This window comes from Natrix helvetica (genome assembly GCF_964273705.1).
Source record: "Natrix helvetica genome assembly, chromosome: Z".
Taxonomy (NCBI): Eukaryota; Metazoa; Chordata; class Lepidosauria; order Squamata; family Natricidae; genus Natrix; species Natrix helvetica.
In genome coordinates this window covers 85,530,061-85,555,009 of record NC_138554.1, presented here as the reverse complement: position 1 = coordinate 85,555,009, position 24,949 = coordinate 85,530,061, and the positions used below count along the sequence as shown (strand labels likewise).

The 24,949-nt window shown below is 37.8% G+C and overlaps 1 protein-coding gene across 1 annotated transcript; it reads left to right on the top strand.

The window, feature by feature from the left end:
* Nucleotides 1-17,462: 17,462 nt before the first annotated feature.
* On the top strand, nucleotides 17,463-24,274 carry LOC309381230 (zona pellucida sperm-binding protein 3-like). The gene is made up of 12 exons (XM_081931976.1): nucleotides 17,463-17,892; nucleotides 19,475-19,587; nucleotides 19,664-19,767; nucleotides 19,842-20,019; nucleotides 20,646-20,766; nucleotides 20,861-20,952; nucleotides 21,034-21,179; nucleotides 21,462-21,599; nucleotides 22,251-22,362; nucleotides 23,019-23,110; nucleotides 23,879-23,989; nucleotides 24,067-24,274. Exons 1-12 carry the CDS (start codon nucleotides 17,530-17,532, stop codon nucleotides 24,144-24,146), a joined length of 1,650 nt encoding a protein of 549 aa, XP_081788102.1. The 5' UTR covers nucleotides 17,463-17,529; the 3' UTR covers nucleotides 24,147-24,274.
* Nucleotides 24,275-24,949: the final 675 nt, after the last annotated feature.

Genomic DNA, 24,949 nt, shown 5'->3' with positions numbered 1-24,949 from the left:
CCCTCCCCCTAGTGATCCCAGCCCCCTAGTCCAATCCCCACACCACACAGGTGTCATGTGGGCTGCACTTTCAAAACCCATCATCAGGATGGTATGCCGGACGGTTGGCCTTGGCGGCAATTCCATATCTGCAGCATGCACAGTAGATGGTGAAAAAAGATTCCCTTCTTCATTCACTCCTGTGCTCAAACTTCCCCTTCCAAATACCATTTATCTTCCCCCCTCCCTGTTTCAATGGCAGCTGAAAGCGAGCAGCAAAGCAGAGGCTAACAGATCTTGACAAACTTGAACAATGGGCCCTATCCAACAAAATGAATTTTAATGTCGAGAAAAGCAAATTTTACATTTAGGCAGGAAAAATCAATGGTATAAGTACAGATTAGGTGAAACCTGGCTCAAAAACAATAACTGAGAGAGGGACCTTGGAGTCCTAGTAGATGATTACTTGAATATGAGCCAGCAGTGTGCAGCAGCATCCAAAAAAGCTAATACAATCCTGAACCACACAAATAGAGGCATAGAATCAAGATCACGTGAAGTGCTAGAACCATTTTACAAAACCCTAGTAAGACGACATCTGGAATACTGCAACAAATTTTGGTCATCATACTACATAAAAGATGTTGAGACTTTGGAAAGAGAAGAAGAGCAACTAAGATAAGGCCTGGAGACTAAAACATATGAAGAACAGCTGCAGGATTTGGGTTTGGCAAGTCTAAGGAAAAGAAGAATTAGGGGTGACATAATAGCAGTATTCCAGGGGGCTGCTTTGAGGAGGCTGCCACAAAGAAGAGGGGGTTAAATTATTTTCCAAAGCACCAGAGGACAAGACAAGAAACAATGGTTGGAAACTAATCAAAGAGAGAGGCAACCTGGAATTAATGAGAAACTTCCTAACAGTGAGGACAATTAACCAGTGGAACAGCTTGCCTGCAGAAATCGTGGGTGCTCCATGACTGAAAGTTTTTAAAAATAGTCTAAACAGTAATTTAACTAAAATGGTATAGGTTCTCCTGCTTGAGCAGGGGGCTGGACTAGAAGACCTCCAAGGTCCCTTTCAGCTCATTTTATTCTATTCTATTCAAGTATCTAGATCTGGAACTGGAGATTATTCCTGGTCGGGCTTCCCTTTTTCCTTTCCTGAAGTGATTATTATCGTCCTTGGATTTACATATCAGGCTGTTTCTCTTCTAACTGGAACAGCTTTTTATAATCTCTTTCAATTTCACACACTTCTTTTCTTTTGCAATATGTGGAGATATGAATAAGGGTCCTAGACCCATGCCCAGATATGGACCCTGGTAGATTGGTTGATTGATTGATTGACTAGACATTAATTCTCCAATCAGTCTTTCTGACAAACCAGTATAGATTTCCCTTCCTATCTAGTATCAGTTTAGCCAATTTCATTCATTGAGACAAGAACAAAAAGGGAGTTTGAACTGGAATGGGATGATTAGGCACTGACTCTTGGCTGCACACATTTTGCTCCTGGACATTTGCCGCAGTCAACCCACAGAGGGCTTTTCTCCTCCACTGGTCCTCTGCCAGCAATTCTCCACCATCAATGGCTCACCAGCCTTCCACTCCACCACCACCCCTGACTGATCTTGTCTGATCTTGACGAATACAAATCACTGGTACTTGATGGACTACACCCCAGAGTTCTAAAGGATCTGGCAGATGTCATCTCAGAACCATTGTACCACGTCTTTCAAAAATCCTGGAGTACCAGGAACTACCAGAGGACTGGGGAAGAACTGGGGTAGTTCCCATTTTCAAAAAAAGAAAAAAAAAACCAGAGCCAGGAAATTACAGACCAATCAGCCTAACATCAATACCCTGGAAGATACTGAAAAAGATAATTAAAAAGCAAATCTGCCAACATTTAGATATGAGTAAAGTACTAGCAATCAGCATGGATTTGTTAAAAACAGATCATGCTAAATCAATCTTACTTCATTCTTCAACAGAAGAGACTAAATTAGTAGACCAGTGAAATACTGTGGACATAATATACTTAGACTTCAGGAAGGCATTCAACAAAGTAGACCCCAGCTAGAAAAAAGTGAGATAGCATCACCACCAGATGGATTTGTAACTGACTGACAAACCATACTCAACGAGTCCTTAATGGGTCTATGTCTACATGGAGGGAAGTAAGCAATGGGGTACCACAAAATTCTATTGCTATTAGCATTGTGAATGAAGTGTTCTCCATTTAGCTAAGAGGTCGTGTAACCAGTTTTAATCTATAATCAAATAAAGGTTTCTTATAACTAAAAATCAGAAGAAAAGTAGCATTTTTTTCAGAGCCACACTTTTTACTCAAAAACATAAGCTTTCATGAACTGGTTCAATTTACTCAGATGCATAGAGAGGCTAGCCCAAAATTTAAGATTCCAAAAAATTTACCATCCCCCTTTAACCAAATTTGACATCTGAAATATTAGTAAGTAATATTATATTAATAGCATGGTCACCAATCTGATTCTCTGCACAATGCCCCATAGACATTCCTAGAACTGGGGATAAAATTCTGATTTGATAGAGTTGTGAAAAACAATGCAGGCACTAGAGGGCTCTCCACATATTTAGAATCTCATTTGTTCAACAAAAAACCTCTTCAAAGATTATTTGGAAGAAGTGCTTATGAGAGAGCAGCGTCACTCTGCTACTAACGAAAGCATCCCAACTTTTTGCAGCTTTCTGCACAAAGCAGGAAAAGGTTCCACTGTTCCAAGAGTTGCATCGGTTTTGATGAGTGGATCTTTAAAAGATTGATCTTGCTTTCAAGCTTGTGGGAAAACTGAAAGAAGTGAATGCAAGGGGACCCTAAAATTGGGTTGGGAAGCTTTTGCCTCATTCTACTATTAAAAATTAGTCATCATTTAAAGCTATCCTGTTAAGCCAAAGAGTGATTTGTTGAGGTGTAGTATATTCTGTGATCACAGCAACTACACTTTGTTAAGCTAGTTTGAGGGTTTATGTGAATTTATCAAGCATGTTTTATATCTGTTTCAGATCAAGAGCAGACTCGAGAATTCCAAGGATACTTGTTCGCTTGACCAGACTGTTATGTTCTCAAAGCTTTCTTAAATCTGGTGAGAAATGACAATGTTCTCTAATTTTGATGTTTGCTAATTAATTAATTAATCTGATTGTAATGCTTGCTAATTGATTAATTAATTAGAATGAGAGAATACGTATAAATTCAATGGTTGGGAAAGTAAGGTTTTAACCTTAGACAAGAGAAAGCAAACACACAGGTACAGAATAGGGGGCACCTGACTCAATAGCAATTACTGCGGGAGGGATCTAGGAGTCCTAGTAGACAACCATTTATATATGAACTAACAGTGGGCTGCCACTGGCAAAAAAGCCAATGCAGTTCTAGGCTACATTAACAGAGGGATAGAATCAAGATCACGTGAAGTGCTAATACCACTTTTTAATGCCTTGGTAAGGCCACACTTGGAATACTGCATTCAGTTTTGGTAGCCAGAATATAAAAAAGATGATGAGACTTTAGGAAGACTGAAGAAAACAAGTCTTTCAATATTTGAGGGGCTGCCAGATGAAAAAGAAGTCAACATATTCTGAGGAGAGGACAAAACCAATGGATGGAAACTAATCAAGAAGAGATTAGGGATAAATTTCCTGACAGAACTTAATGAGCGTTCTCAGAACAGCTTACCTCCAGAAATTGTGTCGGAGGGTTGTTTTGAGCGCTCCGAAGGCGTCAGGGAAGCCTCCAGACAGTCCCTGAAGCCTTCGGAACGCTTAAAAAGACCCTCCGAGCAAACAGGAAGTCACTTCCGGTTTGCTCGGAGGGTCATTTTAAATGCTCTAAAGGCGTCAGGGAAGCCTCCGGACCATCCCTGAAGCCTTCGGAACGCTTAAAACGACCCTCCAAGCAAACAGGAAGTCACTTCCTGTTTGCTCGGAGGGTTGTTTTGAGCGCTCCGAAGGCGTCAGGAAAGCCTCCGGACAGTCCCTGAAGCCTCTGGAGGACCTGGGGGGGAGGCTCTTTTCGCCCTCCCCAGGCTCCTATAAAGCCTCTGGAGCGTGGGGAGGGTGAAAAAAGCATGTAAAAATGGGGGGGGTCGCGCCTGTTGTGCGTGCCTGTGCACTGGGCGGGTTCGTGCATTGCATTATGGGTGCGGCACGCCCGCACACGACCCCCCCTGTGCTCCCGCCACTTGTGGCACGCGAGCCAAAAAAGGTTCACCATCGCTGGTATAGACGTCCACCTGGCTGCTTTTAGGGATGTTTACCTTTAGTATGCATATCTTCAGAAGGGCTGATAGCAGAGGGGAAGTGAGCATTCTTCATGACTATGGTTGAAGCTGTATAAAAAAATGTTCACACCAAGGTATTAATCAGCAACTCAGTCCAAATCATATCTGTACATTGTGTCTACCACAAAGCAGGGCAAAGTATGACTTCTCCCGCCATAACATCTGTTCTGACCCAGACTTAGCAGAAACAAGAAACAGATTCCTTGTCACGAAAACCCCCTCTTTACTTATCTCCTGTGAATTAATGGCATTCACACACCAAAAAATGCAGGCAATAGTCCTTCAAAGAGTTAACTGCAGTAACAGACCTTATTAGTTCCTTGCAATAATTGCCAGGCTGTTTGCTCCCAGTTGCAAAGCTGCAAATTACTCTGGCAAGCAATCTCTGAGACACGAAACACAATGAGCCAAATCTTCAGAAATCTGAACTGTTGTCTGCTACAACCACCAATCCCCTTTCCTTCTATTTATTCCCCAGTTAGGGAGGGGGCCATTCAACATTCAAATGTGTCTTGCTTCCTAAGTCGACTCTTTGTCCTCAGTTGTTCTCCTCTCCTAACAGCTCTATGCATGTGCGCATCTGGAACAGGCCCCAGCCATTCTTCCTCTCCACTTATCTCAGCTGCCAAAGGCAGCTGCCTCTCTGATGGCTGGCAAATGTCGGACAGCCCTGGCTCTATCTCTGCATCCCAGGCAGAGCATCTATCAGAGCCTTCCCCAGACTCCAGACCTGGCCCAAGTACTTCCCCAACCACCTCATCATCTGATTCTGCCACCAGCTCGGCTGGCAGCTGGCAGGCCACAACAACATCATTGCACAATCTTCTCTTTATGTCCCTGTGATATTACTGATAGTGACATCGTTGAAAATATTCAGATACCACAAACGGACACCTTGCTCCTTGCTTGCCAGCAAAAAACAAGCCCACTTGTTTTTTGCTGCCAATCAGCTCTTATTATTTTAAAGTAGAACAAGTATGGATGGGCATTGCTGGCTGTTTTATCATCAAGGAACTAAACGTCACCCTCTGATTTGATATTTTTTAAATTCTGAGAAATTATTACGTCAATTAACGTCAGTAGCTACATATAGTGTGTACAGAGCCTTATGGTTTTTCCTGCATTAGTCCTTACTCTTAAGAAAACCAGTACACGTAACAGTATTAACAGTACAGTATTGACTTCCTAGCTTTTCAAAGCAAGGGAAATATTGACCCTCACTATTTTGTTCTCATCTAGTATTGTAATGTTGTTCACAATCATAATAATCTTTTAAAAACTTAAAAATCAATAAACCATTTATTTTTAAGATTGTGAACCATTACAAAACTAGTCAAAAATTATATTGAGATAGCTGTTGTTTATATTGTGAGACGAGGCTGAAGCTACTACTTCTAAAATGAAGTAGGCACATAAGCAGGGTGAAATAACAATGAATCTTGTCTAAAACTCCCTTAGGGGAAGTAATTTAGAAGAAATCATTTAAGGAAACAAAAAAAATGTCACCAGAAGCTCACAAAGAAATTTGGCCTGAGCACATGGGAAACCCCTCCCCCAGTCCCATCAACCAGACCCTAGAATCAACAAAGCCTTGGAAGATAAAAGGGGTCCTGAAGCCCACCCATTCCTGATAACCCGCCCAGCCCAGGACAGACAGGTCCCAGCCTACTTGAAAAGGGTGTGGTATGAAGAATTGACAATCTAACATAAATAGAAAAATTATGCTAAACAGCTAATTCTATATACTAATTTTCTGTGGGATCTGAAACATTTCTATTTTCTCTAGTTCAGAGATATAGAAAAGTATAAGAATGCTTTAGGTAGATATTAATCATATTCTCATTTATTCAAATGTTTTATTTTGGTGAATCCCTTTTTCTAATAGCATTGTTCGTATCATGCAAGCATCTCAAACCTCTATATGTCTATTTAAAAACAATTCTCATTGAGTGTGATAAGGTAAGAAAACATTAATGCCTAAGAAAATAGGATCACAGCCTAAACCAGAAAGCCTTGCTTTATTTAAAAGTTCTAGAACAGGGGTGGGGAACTGTGGCTCTTTTGCGACTTGTGGACTTCAACTCCCAGAATTCCTGAGGCAGCTATGTTGGTTCTGGAATTCTGGGAGTTGAAGTCCACAAGTCGCAAAAGAGCCACAGTTCCTCACCCCTGTTCTAGAATATCATATTTTATGTACTAAAGAAGTCATACATAACCAAATTAAATTGGCATAGAGCAGAGCACATATTCACACGTTTTATACAATTTTATTTTTTTCGTCGTATTCAAGCAGATACTATAAATCCTTCTCTTTGCAAAGTAAGTTTAAGAGGTGTAACACTGAAAAAAGGAAGTTCAACATGACACATGATTACAGTAGCAAGTGAGTAATGGTTAAGTTAAAAGACCCAGTTTAGTACTTAGCTGCAACAGGAATAAGTCCCAAAAGTGCTATTTCCCAAATGCAACTGGACTTTTGTTTTTGCTTTTTTGTTTTGAAAATATTTCACTTTTCATGCAAGAAGTTTCTTCAGTTCGTTTTCAGACAAACAAACAAAACCAAGGAAGTCCAGTTTTCTTTTGGAAAAAGCATCTTTATGTTTAAGAATCTCTGTAGGCAAAAGGAATACACATTTGTAACCCACTGTGCTCTAATTCTATAATCTAGAACAGGGATGTCAAACTCAGGGCCAGGTTGCCGGATCCGGCCCGGAGAATATTTAGATCTGGCCTACGGGGCCACCCTAGAAACAATGAAGGACCGGCCTGTGGTGACTCTGCCAGTGAAAACGGAACTCGGGAGGACTGCATGTAGCCCTCCCGAGCTCCATTTGGCTGGCAGAGCGTTACAGGAGTCTGTCACAGCCAAAAATGGAGCTTAGGAGTCCGTTTTCACTGGCAGAGTGTTCGGGCCGCTACGGGACCCCAACACAAGTGACGTTGAACTGGCCATGCCCACCTGGCCATACCCACCCTGTCCCCCCAAGATCAAACACAAACCCTGATATGTCCCTCAATGAAATCAAGTTTGATACCTCTGTTCTACAACATTTCATATCCATTGGCACCAGGCTGTCTCTGACTTCAGATTGATTTTTTAAGTTTAGTTTTAAAAACTAAGCTGGCATATATAGCAAAACACATAAAATATTTATTTTAAAAGCTGCCTTGGAAAGTAAAAATAAAGGGTTTCTGTCCAATTTTAAAATGCATTTGTCCACCATCCCATAACAATCTAGGGGTGTCCCACTACAATAAGATGTATCCATTATATCAGAAAACCACAAAAAGGAAAACTTCTGAACAAATACAGATTTGAAATAAATATCTTTGTCAAATTCAAGAATTGTCAATTTATTCCAGAATGGTGTAAATTAAAGCCAATGGTAAAAGGCAGAAGAAGAAGAAAAAAACCCTGTGTCCTAGGAAATTATCGATTACACTTTACCAATCTTTATAATTAGATTCGTTGAACAAGGACAGAGAAATGTAAACAAAAATTTATGATATATTAGGTTTCTAATCTTTACAAAACCACATCAACAAAAGCACATTGACTTGGTAAAGGAAAGCTTTTTTGAAACCTAGAGCCGTATGCCTAATTTTTTCTTTAATCAGATAGCACGTCTAAAAGAAAGGAAAGTGAAGGACAAGGCATCTTCACATTAAGACTCCAGCCAGCAGTGGCTGGAATCTTGGAAGCAGAGCAACAAGTGTTTCTCTGGAAACAGCCTTGGGAGAACCACCTATTGAACTGTCACAACATGTGACAATTATTTAATTATTTGCACAGATTTTACAATTCAGCGACCTTGATGGCTTCTTAGCCAAAATAATTCTGCTGCTTTGCAGAAATAGACTATAGAACATTGTTATATCTAAATATATGTGTGAATACTGTGTTTCCCCAAAAATACAACCTACTTCGAAAACAAGCCCTTGTCGGATTTTCATGTACGTGCCTAAAATAAGCCCTACCCTCCAAAATAAGCTCTTGTCAAGCCTTGCCTACTATTTGGTTGTATGAGATGGGTGAGGAGCAGGCTAAGAATCAAGTTAGGGCTGGGGTGAGAGAGGAACTGCCCCACACACCCCACATCCAGTTATGTAGGACCACCAAAGCCAGGTGTCCCACACCCCAACATCCATCAAGCCACTGCTTAATTTCTTCTGCAACTGCTCACAGCCACTTGTGGCAGGACACAAGTGGCCGCTTCTTCCTACTTTAGCTTTGCCCTCAGTCATGGTGAAATGGTGGGTGAATTTGCTTGCGAGGTATTCCTAAAGCCTCAGCAAGAGGGGAGGGTCACTTGGATAGTAGGCTGAGAAGATGAGGTTAATACACGAGGTCTGGGTCGAGCTTGGCATTTCATCTTCCTTCCTTCTTTTTAACCTTTGGCTGCACGCAAGGAAAGCAGATGCAGCAGACACCCTGGTTTATTTCTCTCGGACAGAAATGGGTCTTTGTGAGACTCATCACGCTGGCGCAACCTCTCCTGGTATGATGCTGGCAAGGTTTTTGTGCTGTTACACGCATGAGCAACACCACCACCGTGAGGTTCATCAAAATGGTGCAACCTCTTACAGCAAGATGCCATGGGCCATATTGTGGCAATGCCGCTTCTCATGCACACAACAACACAACAAGCCTCACAAAGGGTAGGGTGGAATTTAAGACATCCCCCCAAAATAGCAAGCCCTGGTGCTTGTTTTGGAGGTCAAAAGAAAATAAGTCTGGATCTTATTTTCAGGGAAAATAAGGTATGTACGCATACAAGAATGATCTATAATCTTTACTTATAACTAAAAAGATAATAAAAGCCCTATCTTTATGAATAGTTTATATTTAATTATAGAAGAATTGGAAGGGACCTTGGAGATTATTTAGTCAAACCTTTTGCTCAATACAGAAATTTTCTGAGAGTTAACTATCTATACCCCCAGGAAAGAAAAACTCATCCCTTTGTATGTTGTCCTATTCCATTATTTGATAGGTTAAACAGTCAGGAAGTTATTTCTAACATGTAGCCTATAGTTTTAACCCTTTGGTTCTTGTCCTGCAAAACTGGCCACCAATTTTTATTTCAATTTTTTTCCCTTTAGTTTATAAATAATCATCTAAATGGTATTTAGGGAATGGAATTGCTTCCTTTTTCTTTTTATTGTCTGTTGCTGGTTCCAGACATTTCTTTACTGTGGAAGGCTTGGGGATCCTCAGTAACAATGTTTCTTCCTCAGGTAAATAGATAGGAGGAGATTCAGAAAAAACTTGGCAAACAGTATGATTAGGGAAAAAGGGGGGATAGTCTTCATCCTTTGTGAGCGAAGACTTTGTTGATCCCGTGTGCCACCCACCCCATCGCCTCCCCATGCACAAAAGCAATCAATGGGGAAAGACAAGTATCCAGCTCTCCCCAACACCCTTTGTTTCCAAATTTTCTGTAAAATTTGGGGCTTTCTTTCAACTGAACCTTAAGCAACAACAGAACTGTACACTTTTCATATGATCATTACAATAGACATGATCATGTCCCTGAATTTATTCCCAAAGTGGCTACAGTATCACACTCCCCTTAGTTGTTCCTGCTCTATTGGTCCATGTGCTCCTTGTCTGTAGCTTTCAGGATAGTGAAGGCTGACGACCAGAGTCTTCTATGTTGTCTCTTTTCCCTGTCCACAACATATAGTATCATCTGTCCTTTCTGAAAAGGACAGATGTAGTAACATAACAAGTAAAACAGCCAGTTTATACTTTTAATTTTCAAACATTTTTCAAATTAACGTTTTGGTAAATATATGTGCCAGAACATTTAGCTTACAATACTTGTTATTTTTGGTCATAAACTGAAATTGATTCAAAGGTTTTCAAGATGCTTTTATGGAAATATCTTCCTCTTTTAATTATACATGTGGTTTGAAGTTCCTTATATTGTATTTTTGCAGGGCTTGCTGAGAACTGATGTTTCACAAACTTAATCGTAACTGAATGAATAGTAGTCTTTTCTAGGAAACAGTAAATGTGCTTGTGTATTACTAGTTCTATTTCTGAAGAAAAATTAAGAGATGTTCTTACACGGAGAGCCATATTTATGGGTAAACTATCAGTATTGGCTCCCTGAAATAATAGTAACAACAACAACAACAACAACAACAACAACTGCTTTGCCTGGAAAAACATGGAAGGCATGGAATGAAATATTATGTGGAATTGTTTATACAAGCAGTTTGAATAGTGTGTGATTATGCTGATTTTAAAAGTTAGTGGGAATGCCAGTGCTTGTTGAACCTCACCCCCAAACTGTAAAAAAGAAAGTTGCTTTGATTCCTTTTCTTACAAGTTACAAGTTTTCTTACACGTTACAAAGAAACAGTACATTGCAGATTATTTATTGTTAAGGGACATTGGAAGGACAACAGCAAGTGATGGTAAAGAAAGTGGAAAAAGAAATGGAAAAATTTCCATGGGAAAGAAGTTGTTTGAGGGGTGAGAGAGAAGTTCATAGCAAAATGCAAGCAATTTTCTGAAGAGAAAGACAAATTTCTTAAAGAACACTGACCAAAATTTTAAAGATTTTCTTAGTTAAAACCTGAGCTTTTGCCTGAGAAAGGAGTGGTAGACTGTGGTATCTGATACCTGCTTTTCTCTCACATTGCCAAAAAAAGGCAGTGTGCACAGCTTTGTTTGCATAAGTGTTGTCTTTTTAAAGAATTAGATTTCTCTATAGGACAGACTTTTTTTGCTCTTAAAGATTTCTGCAGTTTGTGGATTTTTTAAAAATTCCTTGTGAATATTGTCTTTTGACTCTCTATATAAACATGTTTTGTTAGACTTTTCTTCCAATCTTGAAGTTAGGCATTTTTTCCTCTTCTGTCATCACTACAAGTTAGGAAAACAACTGAGTTACCCATTTCTCAGTGAGTGAAATTTAGTTATAAAATGTTTAAGGAAAAGTAAGTTTTGCAACAAAGCTTTTGGAGGTAGCAGCACATATTTTGTGTTCAGTTCAGAAGAGGGGACAATGAGGCAGTGGTGTAGCAATACAATTTTTGCTACACAAAGGAAGTCTTAGTTGAGCAAGAAATGATATTATTTCCAAATCGATAGAACATGGAATGACAAAAAGACCCCTTGACACTGAGATACAGCTTAGATTATTTTTCTGGAAATCTATGAGTTTTAAAATGTTTTGTTAAACCTATATATCCAGCAACTAAAGAAAATGGCTCTGAAATGTTTTGCTTAGATTTGTAAATGTTTTTACCAATTAAAGAGCACTTGCTTTCATTCATAAGCTGACCTAATTTTTATTAGTAACAGAGAGTTGATACTGAAATTTGACACAGAACCTTAGGCTTACTTGAATAACAAAATATAGGTAGTCCTTAACTTATGACAACAACTGACTCCAAAATTTCTGTTGCTAAGCAAGACAATGGTTTTGCTTAGCAATTTTTTGCTTAACAATTTTACTTAACAATTTTGCCCATTTTACAATCTTTCTTGCTACAGTTGTTAAGTGAATCACTGCAGTTGTTAAGTTAATAATATGATTGTTAAGTGAATCTCGCTTCCCCATTGATTTTGCTTGTCAGAAGCTTGCAAAAAGTGATCACACACTCCCAGGACATTGCAACTGTTATAAATATAAACCAGTTACCATGCATCCAATTTGATCACTTGATCATGGGGATGCTGCAATCATTGTAAGTGTGAAAAATAGTAAAATCACTATTTTTATTGCTGTTGTAATTGTGGTCACTAAATGAATGGTAATATGTTGAGGACTATTGCATATGAAACTGCATTGATTGTTTTTGAAGGTGCTATATTTATTTTATTTCCTTATTTATTCATGTGTGTGTGTGTGAATGTGCCAAATGTACGACATACTGATTTTGAGGTGGGTGTTTATGAGAAGGCACTCCATGCCTTCATCTTTAAAGCGCTCCATGGCACAGGACCTAGTTACCTGCGGGATTGCATCCTACCCCATACATCCCTACGACCAATTCGCTCTCACAGAGAGGGATTCCTCCGGGTGCCGTCCACTAAGCAATGCCAGTGGGCGGCGCCCAGGAGTAGGGCCTTCTCTGTGATGGGCCCAACCCTCTGGAATGACCACCCCTCCGATATTAGAATCACCACTGACCTCCGCTCCTTCCGCAAGAAACTCAAGACCCACCTGTTCCAATTAGCTGGCCTGGCCCAATCATAGTTTTAATCTTCAATCCTCCTGGCTGGTATTTTAAATTCCTGGGGTAGATTTTTAAGTTGTTTTAATTTTTATTACTATTGTACAGATTTTTATTTAATTTGTTTTTACGGGGTTCTGATGTCTTTCTATGTATATGGTATTCTAACCTTTGTCTGTACACCGCCCCGAGTCCCTTCGGGGAGAGGGAGCGGTTTATAAATTAAATAAATAAATAAATAAATAAATAAATAAATAAATAAATAAATAAATAAATAAATAAATAAATAAATAAATAAATAAATAAATAAATAAATAAATAAATAAATAAATAAATAAATAAATAAATAAATAAATAAATAAATAAATAAATAAACGCTCCACTAGGCTTTTTTTCACCAGCATAACAGGTTGTTGCCCTTTCAAGAATTGTCCCACTGATGAGTTTAGTGTTCCAAATTCAACTGCCAACATATCTATTTTATATGGAGTGGAAAAGGCTAGGCCTCAGCTTTTTAATGAAATTGCATTGATCCATAAAGGATTTGTCAGTTGAAGACAAAATGTCTCACATTACATAGTGCATAGTGGTTTGTTGCTTTTGCTTTTTCTCTTTAGTTTTGCTTAATTTCTGATCCACACCACATTGTAGATCATGTTATGTATACAGTTGTCTACCGTGATTTTTTTCCTTTTGTTATATATTTACAGGAATTTTCTATGGAGATTCTTAGTCATCCAGATCATCTTGATCATGGTTGTCCCAAAGCTGCTTTTACAGAAGGCAACTGGACTTTGTTTTTTCCTTGAGGAAATTTTGTTTCTTCATTCGGAATGGAAGAAACTTCTTGGATAAGCAGGAAAATATTTGCAATATTTGTGCCTTTGCGATATTTGCAGGAAGCAGTACCCATTGGATCAGATCAGCCTGGGTGTATGTGAAAGTATAAACAAAATGTTTCTCAAGTGTTGCTATCCTACACCAGTGTTTAGGTCGCAGTACCAGGCTTTATCATTCCAGCATGAAGCCTGCAGATCCATCTGACTTTGTTTGGACTGTTCAATCTGTGGCAGATGCTTTAGCTCTACAGCTGCTATTTAATAGAACAAAATGACTGGATAGTAGACCATATTTTGAGTTGTTGTTTTTTTGTTTACTTATTCTCTTTGGGACATGGTGTGTTATAGAGGACTTTCTTCCTGAACTATGCTGTTTGGGAGACCCCTTGGGTTGACTCCTAAAAGTACCTGAAAATCCTTTTATGCATTTACACTTGACATTTACTTAGGAGAGATATTTAAATGTCTCTCCTAAGTAAAAATCTGAAATCTAGTAGCATCTTTTGTGAGCCGCACATTTTACTCAAAGGCATAAGCTTTCGTGAACTGGCTTCATTTACTCAGATGCATAGAGTGCCTAGTCCAGAGTTTTTCAGACTTCACAACGTTAAGATTCTAAAGTATTTACCATTCCCCTTTAACAAAATTTCACATTTGAAATACCAGTAAGTAATGAATGCACTAATGCACAATTATTTCCCCTTCCCTTGTGACTGTACATGCCCCTTTGGATTGCACAAATTGGCAGCGAGCACAAAAAAGCAGTAGCTTTCAAACTTTTTGAGGATTTCTTTTTCCCTCAGAAAATGATTTTTTTTCCTTTATCCCTTCAGAGATTGATGAATCATTTCCTCATGAGTTCCTCCAAAGTTTGAGGCCTATGTTTTCTCATTGGGGAAATAATCACACATTATTGAACTTTGAAAAATAGTCCAGATAATAAGAGCCATGCCATTCTCTCGGGGTTTGCTGAAAAAAATGAGCCTCATATGCAGGATTGATCTAGCTGTTGAAGAGATAGCCTTCTGCTCTTTAGTGTATTCTGAATTTACTCCGTCTTTGCAAATCCTGAGCTCCCAATAGTCTAACAGGAGGAATGTACTGCAAGCCAAAGGACAAACTACACCAAAATGCCTGTTGCAAAATGCACAAAATGTGTGGAGAGGGAGGGACAGAGAATTAGTTCTCTTTTTGTGAAGGAAAGGGGAAGAGCTAGTTACCAGTATGCAGTATACTTTCAGCTTTTCTGGCTTAACTTTAAAATTTTTAATATCTTATCTGGGGTGTATAAATATCTTTCTGCGGGCATAAGCATTGCTGCTGTCCTCAGAATTCAAGACCTTTACCCTGTTCTACAACACTTGTTTCTTACATGGTTGTACCTTGGGCTAGTTATGAATAAACTCAAAACAAATTGAAATCTTTATATCAGAGAACAACCTCCCTCTCCAGAGGTTTGTGTAATATAGGAAACTGGTTATAGCATCTTTAGGATTTGGTTAAAAAAGTCAAAGTGGCAACCACAGCCTTGCATTGATACATACAAAAAGGCAGAATATGAATCATACAAATATGATCACCAATCTGATTTTCTACACAATGCTCTGTAGACATTCTTAGAACTGGGGCTAAATTTCAGATTTGATAGAGTTGTGAAAAACAATGCAGGCACTAGAGGGCTCTCCACATACTTAGAATCTCATTTGTTCAACAAAAAAAATCTCTTCAAAAATTATTTGGAAGAAGTGCTTATGTGACAGCAGCGTCACTCTGCTAACTAATGAAAGCATGCCAACTTTTTGCAGCTTTCTGCACGAAGCAGGAAAAGGTTCCACTGTTCCAAGAATTGCATCGGTTTTGATGAGTGGATCTTTAAAGGATTGATTTTGCTTTCACGTTTGTGGGAAAACTGAAAGAAGTGAATTCTCTAAAATGGAGCTGAGAAGTTTTTGCCTCATTATTAGAACCTAGTCACAGATAAGCAAAACTTGAACTCACAATCTCTAAAGCACTCTAGCTGGGTGCTGTAACCATTAGACAGAACCGGCATCTCCACTCCTGCCCCATTCTATTTAGCAGGGAGATTTGTACTGTTTTGAGTGATCTAAAATTAAAGACAATTTGCTGATAAGATAGTTTCAGCGACAGTAATTAAAACAAGGTCAGTAATTCCAGTATGTGCTTTCTCCCTAGAAGCCCTAAAGGTCAATTCTGAGCCATGTTTCATTTATTTATCTTCTTTATTTTAATTCTACCTTTCAACCTCCCTTAAATCTCTATGAAATGTGAAGGCTATGTAAGAGACCAGTGGAATAAGGATAAATATCTACCTTGGACTGTTCTGTAGGGAGAACGAGGCAGATAGGGACTGAGGCAAGGCAGGTTGAAACTAACACAACCTTTATTAACAGTGACAAACAGCTCAAATGTAAGGCAAACCTCAAACTGGCAAATAGCAAACAAATGACAGCTGACAGCTCTTTTATACTGGAGCTGTCAGACCCTTAGCCAATCAGGTAGCTAGATTCTCCCGCCAGCAGGTTGCTCGCATCTTAGCCAATCAGGACCCAGCAATGCAAGTCAATGGCAGGGAACTTCAGTACTTAACATGGACATCTACCAATACAGTTGCTAAACAAGGACTACCAATACAGAGACACAGAAAACGCTCTCCTGCCATCTTGTAGTTGCTTGGATTTATATGGCCCAACCTGATAGTTTAGAAGTAGAACAAACTAGGTAATGTCATCAATGCATCAGCTAGCTAGTGACATAGCCAACTGATGCAAGCCAAGATGGAATGCCCGATTCCCAGAAATATGCCGTAGTTTTGGCAGCTTCTGGAATAACAGAATGAACAAAAAATGTTTCTTTTAAATATAGAGGGCTTATAAAGCAATTGATTCAACTTTAGCACTGTAATAAAGTGTACCCTAATTGTCCTGTCAGTTTCTTTATGGAGAAGTTTCAGAAGGCTGAGGAATGAAGAGAACATGCTTATTTTGATGTTGCCTCTTGACGTCATCCCTCTGTATAATTAAACATATTAACAATTGGTTTAATCTGCTGTAATTTGTGTCATAATATGGTTTGTTTAAACTATTGTTTCAAAGAACAAAGGGATAATAACTTCTATAAAATGTGGGCATGTAATCGCTTCTCTATTAGTTGCCAGGTTTTATTGTTTAACTATGTCAGTATAACTGTGGTTTATTTGGTTAAAACAACTTTATGGGTTTGCTCAATACACTGATCTAATATGCTGGAAGTTAAATTGGGGCTGTACAATACAAATTGTATGACACCAGCTATGACTCCAGAATCATACAAAATTAACTGAGTTAAAAGAAAAGGATAGCAAAAGGTTAGCAAAAAATAAATAAATAACCAGACCATGATTTCCCCACTGCCAAGTGGCAGGGAAACAAGCAAAAGTGATCGGAGTTAATGACTTTTAGGAGGGAATAGGGGGTGGGGCCAAGAAACAAGTGATAGAAAAAACTAAAATTCCTATCATGCTTTTACTGCTCTATTCAGCAGGCATCATAAAATGAATGGTAAATGCCCATGCTTTAAATGCCCAAAAAATTATGAACATCTTACCTTAATATCTTGATTGTATTGGTCTTTTTTGTCTTCTACACTGAGTTATTATATTGTGGGGGAGAATCAGTATGATTGCAGTAATATGACAGACTTACCCACAATTTAACTCAGTGTATCTCAAACCTGGTAACTTTAAGGCGTGTGGAGTATATCTGATACTTCCCAGATGTCATGGGCACATCTTAAAGTTCCCAAGTTTTGAAACTGGTTTATAGTGATCTATCTTTTCTTTTTCTGGGCTTCTACCCCACACAAATGAAGCATAAATGAAGTACAAGAATTGGCTAACATGCCAGCCTGAAATAGAGTTTAGGCTCAGTATGTTATGCAAATACAGCCCATGTAAGACTTCCCAAACAAGAAGATACATTGAAATTTCATTTACTGAATACAGGTAATAAAAGGCAATGGAAATAGAGGGTACTTCTTTTTTGGCTGAAGAGGCCCAGGTGAAGCTGATTCCCTTGAAGGTCATTAAAGAGTTGACAATGATTGCTTTCAATTAAGCAATGAGGATTATGATGGGACATAAAAAAGGAATAGTCTCTGAGCTTATTTTGTAGTAGGATTGAGGTGGTGAAAGAAACAGGATGAGGCTGTTAAAAGTTCTACAGTTTTTGTTTCTGAGTTATCTTATTTGGTTACTGACTTCTGCTAATTTTTCAGACTTTGCTAGAGAAGAGCCAGTGACTGCATTGGTCCAAAATGCTGAACCTGAAGTCTTCTCTCCTAGAGAGGATCTGTTTCCCAGTTCTTGGCAACCCATCATGGTGCAGTGTGGAGAAGATGAAATGATGATACAGGTTCATCGAGATCTCTTTCAGACCAGCAACTTTATCCAAGCAAAGGACCTCAGCATTGGGCCACAAGCCTGCCATTACTCTATTGTTAATGAGTCTGCTACCTTGATTATCTTCAAAGTGGAGCTCCATGAATGTATCCAGAACTTGCAGGTAATATTGTAGAATATGAATACAGAATGTTGGACTGATGTTTTTGTGTTAAGCTATCTGTTCAAGTAAATTTTAATTAATTAGAATGCATTGCATTTTTACAGAAAACTAAAACATAATTTATAACCCACAAGGACTGGAATTAAGCCAGGAATAAACTACATTTTGGGTTGGTGAAAGATACAACATCCTTCTTAATGCCAAGCTTTATGTTAGCCATGGGTCTATATATGTAGTTACAAATTTTAACATAGCTATGTATAGCTATGTTAAAATCCATAGGATGCTTCCCTGTTTTAAAATCAAATGGCTTAAAATCATAGCTATGGGATTTAGCTATACACGGTAGACTATCTTGCTATGATAGAATAGAATAATAAGAGTTGGAAGGGACCTTAGAGGTCTTCTAGTCCAACCCCCTGCCTAGACCCTATACCATTTCAGACAAATGGTTATCCAACATCTTAAAAACTTCCAGTGTTGGAGCATTCACAACTTCTGGAGGCAAGTTGTTCTACTAATTAATTTTTCTAACTGTCAGGACATTATTCCTAAAAAAAATCAGGTTTCCATTCTATTTTAACCCCCGTTATTGCCTCCAGCCAATTTTTGATCTTTTTCCAAAAATTTTTAGCCTCCTCACAGGTCCACCATAAATGGTAATATGTTCCATGTATCGATTCGCATTTCCAACATTTTGGAATGCTTTAATATTGACCCAAATTCATTCAAGATAATTTTCATCATTGTTGTGCTCTATTTCTGTAGAGATGTAGTTATTTCTTATATATAGTGCAATTCCACCTCCTCTTTATTTGGTCTATTTCTTGTAAATAATTCAAATCCCTCTAGCTGAATGTTCCATTTGTGGGTTTCATCCCACCAAGTTTCCGTAATGGTAACAATATATCTTCCCTCATTTACTTGAATTTCTAATTCACTCTGTTTATTCCTCATACTCTGGCTGGCAGTTTTATTATAATTGAACCACCACTGTGTTTATGGTTTCCTGAGTCAGCTTAATTTGAATTGGAAATCTTAACATCTGCATTCAGTTCACTATTAACACTATACTATATTAAGTCCCTCTGCAGAGACTTAAAATACCTAACAGCTGGGGGGGGGATTCAAAATCTGTGGTTGTACTTGTGTGATATGTTCATTACAGTGAATTGTCAGCCATGACTTATGAGTTGCCAAAACTCAGCTCACTGTGGTTTATTTGCTTAACTATAGTTCAAAGTTACAAACTAATGTAAGGCATTTTATTTTCAGTCATGTATGATTTATGAACTAGGTTTGGAGGTTTAATTTGGGTGTAGCATGACTTTTGAATCCATAATTAAATTTGTCTCAAATTCCCCTTTTTACAAATCTGGGTTTGAAGAAAGGGTTAGCCTTAGTTAAACCTCCGAGCTCAGTTTCTGAGAAAGTGCTGCTTTTAAACCACCAATTTTAATTAAATGGATTTATTCTTTCAAATAAAAGGGAGGGGAGAGTAAACCCCCAAACATGCCTGGTTTATAACTTGGTTTATAACTTGCCATTATAAAACTATAAATTCAAGACTGCTTTCTTCCAGGTACTTGACTTCATGCTCTACAATGTTAGCTTGTACTATAAGCCGGAGTCTGCAAGCAGCCTGACAACTGTTAAGAGTGCAGAAGAGTTCCCCATTACTTGCCACTACTCATGGTGAGAAGTGTTGTCTATGTTTGCTGTCTGCTTGCTCACTTGCATCATGTCTATAAGTGACATACTTTCATTTCAGGAAAAATGATGTGAGCAGTAATGCCATCCAGACCACCCGGGTACCTTTTACTTCAGCAATGTTTGAGAAAGAAAAGCAGTACTTTTCCTTGCGTCTGATGACAGGCAAGTTAGATTCCATATTTTAGGTGAACACCTTGGGGAAAATGTTTTAATTTGTTGTTGTTGTATTACTACAGATGACTGGCAAGCTGAAAAAAATTCTACTGTATACTTACTGGGTGATAACCTCCATGTTCAAGCAGATATCAGAAAAGGAAACCACTCACCACTCCGCCTGTTTATTGATACCTGCATAGCCACATCAAAAGCTGATGGAGATTCTGACCGACAATATAATATCCTTGACTTCCATGGGTAAAATTACAGTTCTGGGTATAAACTATCCATTGGTGATACAAGTTTCCAAAAATAGAAAATTCCCTATGGGATTTTAAAGACTGAGTTGATTGTGCAATTCTAGCTTCATAGACATTCAGTAAATCCTGGTTCATCCAGCCACAACAATCTGACTTACCAGACTGAGTTGTATTAATATTGTGTATTACTCTAATCATAAACTACTTTATGGCCATAAACTACTTTAAGGTATAATGGATATGTTATGTTGTCATATCTACTTTAACCACACAAACAGATGCTAGGAGGTCAAAATTCAGCAAAATGGTTGATGGGTCTTCAAAGTCCTTAAAGTTAAACACTGTTACCATTCTAAAAATAATACAAAAGGGGAAGTAAGCTGTTAAGAGACCTCATTCTCTGCTGAGTACCACCATTTTTTTAAAAAAATGTTTGCTTACTCTATGGGGAGTAGACTTAAAAGAACTTTTCCAGAATCATATGCAGTACTTTAGCAATATACAGTTCCTTGAAATTAAACGAAGCAGAGATGTCCAATGAATAACGAAGAGCTGTTTTTTTAAAAAATGAACTAGTTTATACTACAATAATTCTCCAATCACATTTCTTTTTTCTGAATTTAGATGTCTCATAGAAAGAAATTTTCATGATGTAGGGCCATCCTTCATAATTCCAAGGACTCAATTAGAAACACTCCAGTTTACCATTCCAGCATCCCAAATTGCTGGAGATGAGAACAAAGTGGTAAGCACTCAGTTATGCCCTTGGCTATCTTCTTATGCGGTGGGATGCTAGCTTTCTCTCTTCTAATCGTGTCTTATTTCCATTCCCTAACAAGATCTACATTGCATGCCATCTGAAAGTCACTGCAGCTGCCCAGGATCCAGATTTCTTAAATAAAGCTTGCTCATTCAACAGAGAAAGAAAGATGTAAGTACTATATGTGCTTGCATTAAAAAAAAAGACTGAAACATTTCTGAAACAGTCTGACATGTTTTTTTAATCTATTAGTTGGTTACCTGTAGAGGGTTCCATGGAAATCTGTAACTGCTGTGAGACTGGAGATTGTGGTTCTCCTGGAAAGCACAAATCAAGTGATACCGGCAGTCTTCATGTGCCCAGCCAAAGGAAAGAAACTGGTTCAAACAGAAATTATGGTAGGTTGAAACAGTAATAATGCCCTAGATAAAGAACTGTAACTTCAATATTAGTAAGATGAAGTTTCCCAGAACCCTGCCTCATAATGAAAGAAAACACTGTACACTTTCATAAATTGTATTAGAAATAGTACTTGAGTTTAGTATTGAAGATGAATTGCACACACCTGGATCTCTTGCCCCTTCTATAGGTAACAGGCAAGGGTAGTTTTATGATAAAGCCTGGGATGGGACTCTTTCCAAACTCTTGTCGTAATCAAAATATGTTTTGTGTTTCGCTAGCTGTAGTTGACCTCTCTAAAGGAGAAATGGAAGCTGACTTTGTGGTGGGTCCTGTCTTAATCCAGAAGGCTGCTGGGAATCATGAAAGAGACCAAGTAGAAGTAGAAGAAGAGATGCTGGCAAAAGGCCAGCAAGCTAGTGCGTAACTGTGAAGATTTACATATTTCTGCTCTTTTTGCCTTTTTATTGTATTGATATGTTACACATATTTTAATTGGTAACATTTATACAATGTTAACTAGCGATGGTAAGCATTTTATTTAAAGTGCTAAAAATAGAAGAAAAATATTTTATTAATGTTAACTACAATTTAGAGTTTTAGCATTACAAGCATAGAATTATTTGACTTTCTCATCAAAGTTGAATCTAATATTGAAATGGTATTTATGCAAAACAGCTTGTTAATTGAGATGACTGTAGGGCATTTTAGATAGGAGTACTATCCAGATTCATAATATTGATCCAGCTCTGCTTGTACATCTATGCAATGGAAGAAACTCCCTACATGGAGAATACATGTTAAGCTTTCTATAGATACAGTGCATTCAGAAAGTATTCAGAACCCCTTTTACTTTGTTATATGTTCACTCTGAATGCACTGTGTGTGTGTGTGTGTCCCTCCCTCCCTTCTCCCCCAATCAAGTTTGTTGTTCAATCACAATCTTCACAAAAGAGCTATTTTAAGTAGATTAACCTTTGATAGAGGCTGCTTACTAGAGGTAATGACAGGCTGGTAAAATAACTTGCCGGAGCAATCAGTACTTTATTCTTGACCTGCCCCTTTTACAGACATATTTCCTGTGATAGAAGTGGATGCTGATTATGAAATTGGACATGAGTTTATCCTTAAGGCTGATAAAGAACTACATTGGATTCTCCTTCCAAACAGAACTGTGAAAGGCAAGTAGTGCTCTGCAAATTTCTATCCTGCAGATGTCTAAAAAAATATTTTTTTGCATTATTTACTATTTCTATTCTGACTACCATTTTGCTACAAGAATTTTTTTCTGTAGGAAACCATAACTAGTCACAATGGTTCTACTGTAAAAGAAGCCCTACTTTTTCATTAAGCTGTCATATACATATTACTGATATCAAAATCTTAATAGATTAGGAAAGGTACAGTCTATACATTATTTTAAGCCAAATATTAAAACCCTGGGTATGTATGTATTTACATATGAAATTTGAAACATCCCCCATGCCCCCCCCCTCAGAGTGATCTGGGTGTTATCAAAGGGAGGGGTTTTGAAACAACTGCAATAAATGAGGAAGCAATCTATAGTTTAGAGGTTGAACAGTTTTGCTTAAAGTAAAGGTGTAGTCAACAAAACGTTAGATATCAGTGATGTGGGAATTTATATCTTCAGGTTTGAGGTAGCCAAAGAAATATTAAACATACATCTGAATGATTTGCTTTTGAGGGAGCAGAGGTGGAGAATGCCATGCAACTTTCTGCCGAAACAATCTATTTGATTCTTAAAGCTGTAAAAGACTTAATTGTAAAAATTCTGTTTAAAAACCAGTCTTGTCCATAGATGAAGTGTTGGCCATGGGATCTAATGACGAATCTGATGAGGTATACTCTGGCAGTGGCGACCTGAACATTGAGATTTCACCTGTGGACATGATGATGATGGCACCTCAAGGTATCATAATTCATTGCATGAAAAATGTGGCAGCTGAAACTTAAGTCATGACATGACTGAAATATTCTTAATTTCTTTTAGGCAATGTACCAGTAAAAGGAACAATCTTGGGACAAATTTTAACTACAGCAATTGGAATTCCACTTTTAGCTCTTTAGCAGCATTGCTTAAATACACATACCTAATTGTATGCATATACACATAACAATAAAGCATATTAAAGGCACTTTAAGTGAATTAAGTGACTTTAGACAGCTCTCTTGCTTCCTCAAATATTGTAGTTCTTTCTATCCTAAATATCTATAAACCATACAACATAATGCATAATCTGATATTTCTGTGTTTTCACTGCCATTTTGCTACAAGAATTTTTGCTTGTCACAATGGTGTTGCTGAAAAAGCAACCCTACATTCCCCTTAACCTGCCATACTATGATGCCACCACCCCATGTCCCCTGGCAGAGCAATCTGGGTGGTACCAATGGCAAGGGTATTGAAAGAACTACAATATATGAGGACGCAATTTGGAGACGCGAGGTTGAGTAGTTTTCTTAAAGTAAAGTCAACAAAATGTTACGTAAGAGTGATGTGGGAAATTATATCTTCAGATTTGAGGCAAATCTGAATGATCTGAATGACCTTTTGCAGGAGCGGGGGATGGGAAATTCCAAAATAATCTCTTTGACTCTTAAAGCTGTAATAGACTTAAAATAGTTTTTTAAAAAAGTTTAAAACTGAGTTTTAACATTCAGATATACTTGTCCATAGATGAAGTATTGGGCATGGGATCTGATGACAAATCTAAAGAGATACAATCTGACAGTGCAGACCTGAACATTGAGATATCACCTGTTGAAGTGATCACGATGACACCTCAAGGTATAATTCCATTGCATGAAAACTGGCAGTTGAAACTTAAATCATGACATGACTGAAATATTCTTAATTTCTTTTAGGCAATGCACCGGTGAAGGGAACTATCTTGGGACAAATTCTAACTGCAGCAACTGGAATTCTGTTTTTTTTTCTTGTTTAGCAGCATTGCTTAAATATACATGCCAAATTCCAGCAACTATAATTATGTTTTTTTCGTTTTTCGCAACATTGCTTAATACACATCAAACTGCATTCATATATATGTAAAAATAAAGCATATTAAAGGCACTTTTATTGTGGGTGAATTATTTATTTTAAGTGACTTTAGGCAGCTCTCTTACAGAATTATGAATTCTCAGATTTGTTGAATCAATGGGGAAGGAGACCCATTAATATAATGTGCACTACGAACAGGAAATCCTACAATTTGTATGAACAAACTAAGGTAAACAGAAAAATTAAGTTGTATTGCATGTAGTAATCCTCTGTGGTAATATAAATTATTTTTTATTTTGTCTAAAAAAAACCTGCTTAGCTTAGAAGTATAGCAAATTGTAAGAATGTTTTAAATAGGCATTAATCATATTCTTACTTATCCAATTTTTATTAGCTTTTTAATAAATCACTTTTTCTAATTGCACTGTTGGTATCATGCAAGCATCTTAAACCTATACATGCTATTTAAAAACAATTCTTATTGAGTTTAACGAGGTAAGAAAACAATTTCTAATAAAACAGGATAATTGCCCAAGCGAATAAGCCAAGTTTTATATTAGAATTTTAGATTCTCACCTTTCTTTGTATGAATGTAGTAAAGCAGTTGTGAATTTCAAATGCAAATATATTTAAAGAGCAGATTTTCCCACTTTTCCCACAATTTCATTTTTTTAATAGCATATGCTGTAAAAAGGCTATCCAATATGACACATGTTTGCAGTAGCAGAGTGACAATGTTTAAGTTAG

Coding starts and splice junctions, on each gene's coding strand:
- LOC309381230 (XM_081931976.1), top strand. CDS start 17,530: ATGAGGCTGTTAAAAGTTCTACAGTTTTTGTTTCTGAGTTATCTTATT. Junction 21,180..21,461: donor TGGTTCAAACAGAAATTATG/GTAGGTTGAAAC, acceptor GTGTTTCGCTAG/CTGTAGTTGACCTCTCTAAA. Junction 23,111..23,878: donor GATGATGATGGCACCTCAAG/GTATCATAATTC, acceptor ACTTGTCCATAG/ATGAAGTATTGGGCATGGGA.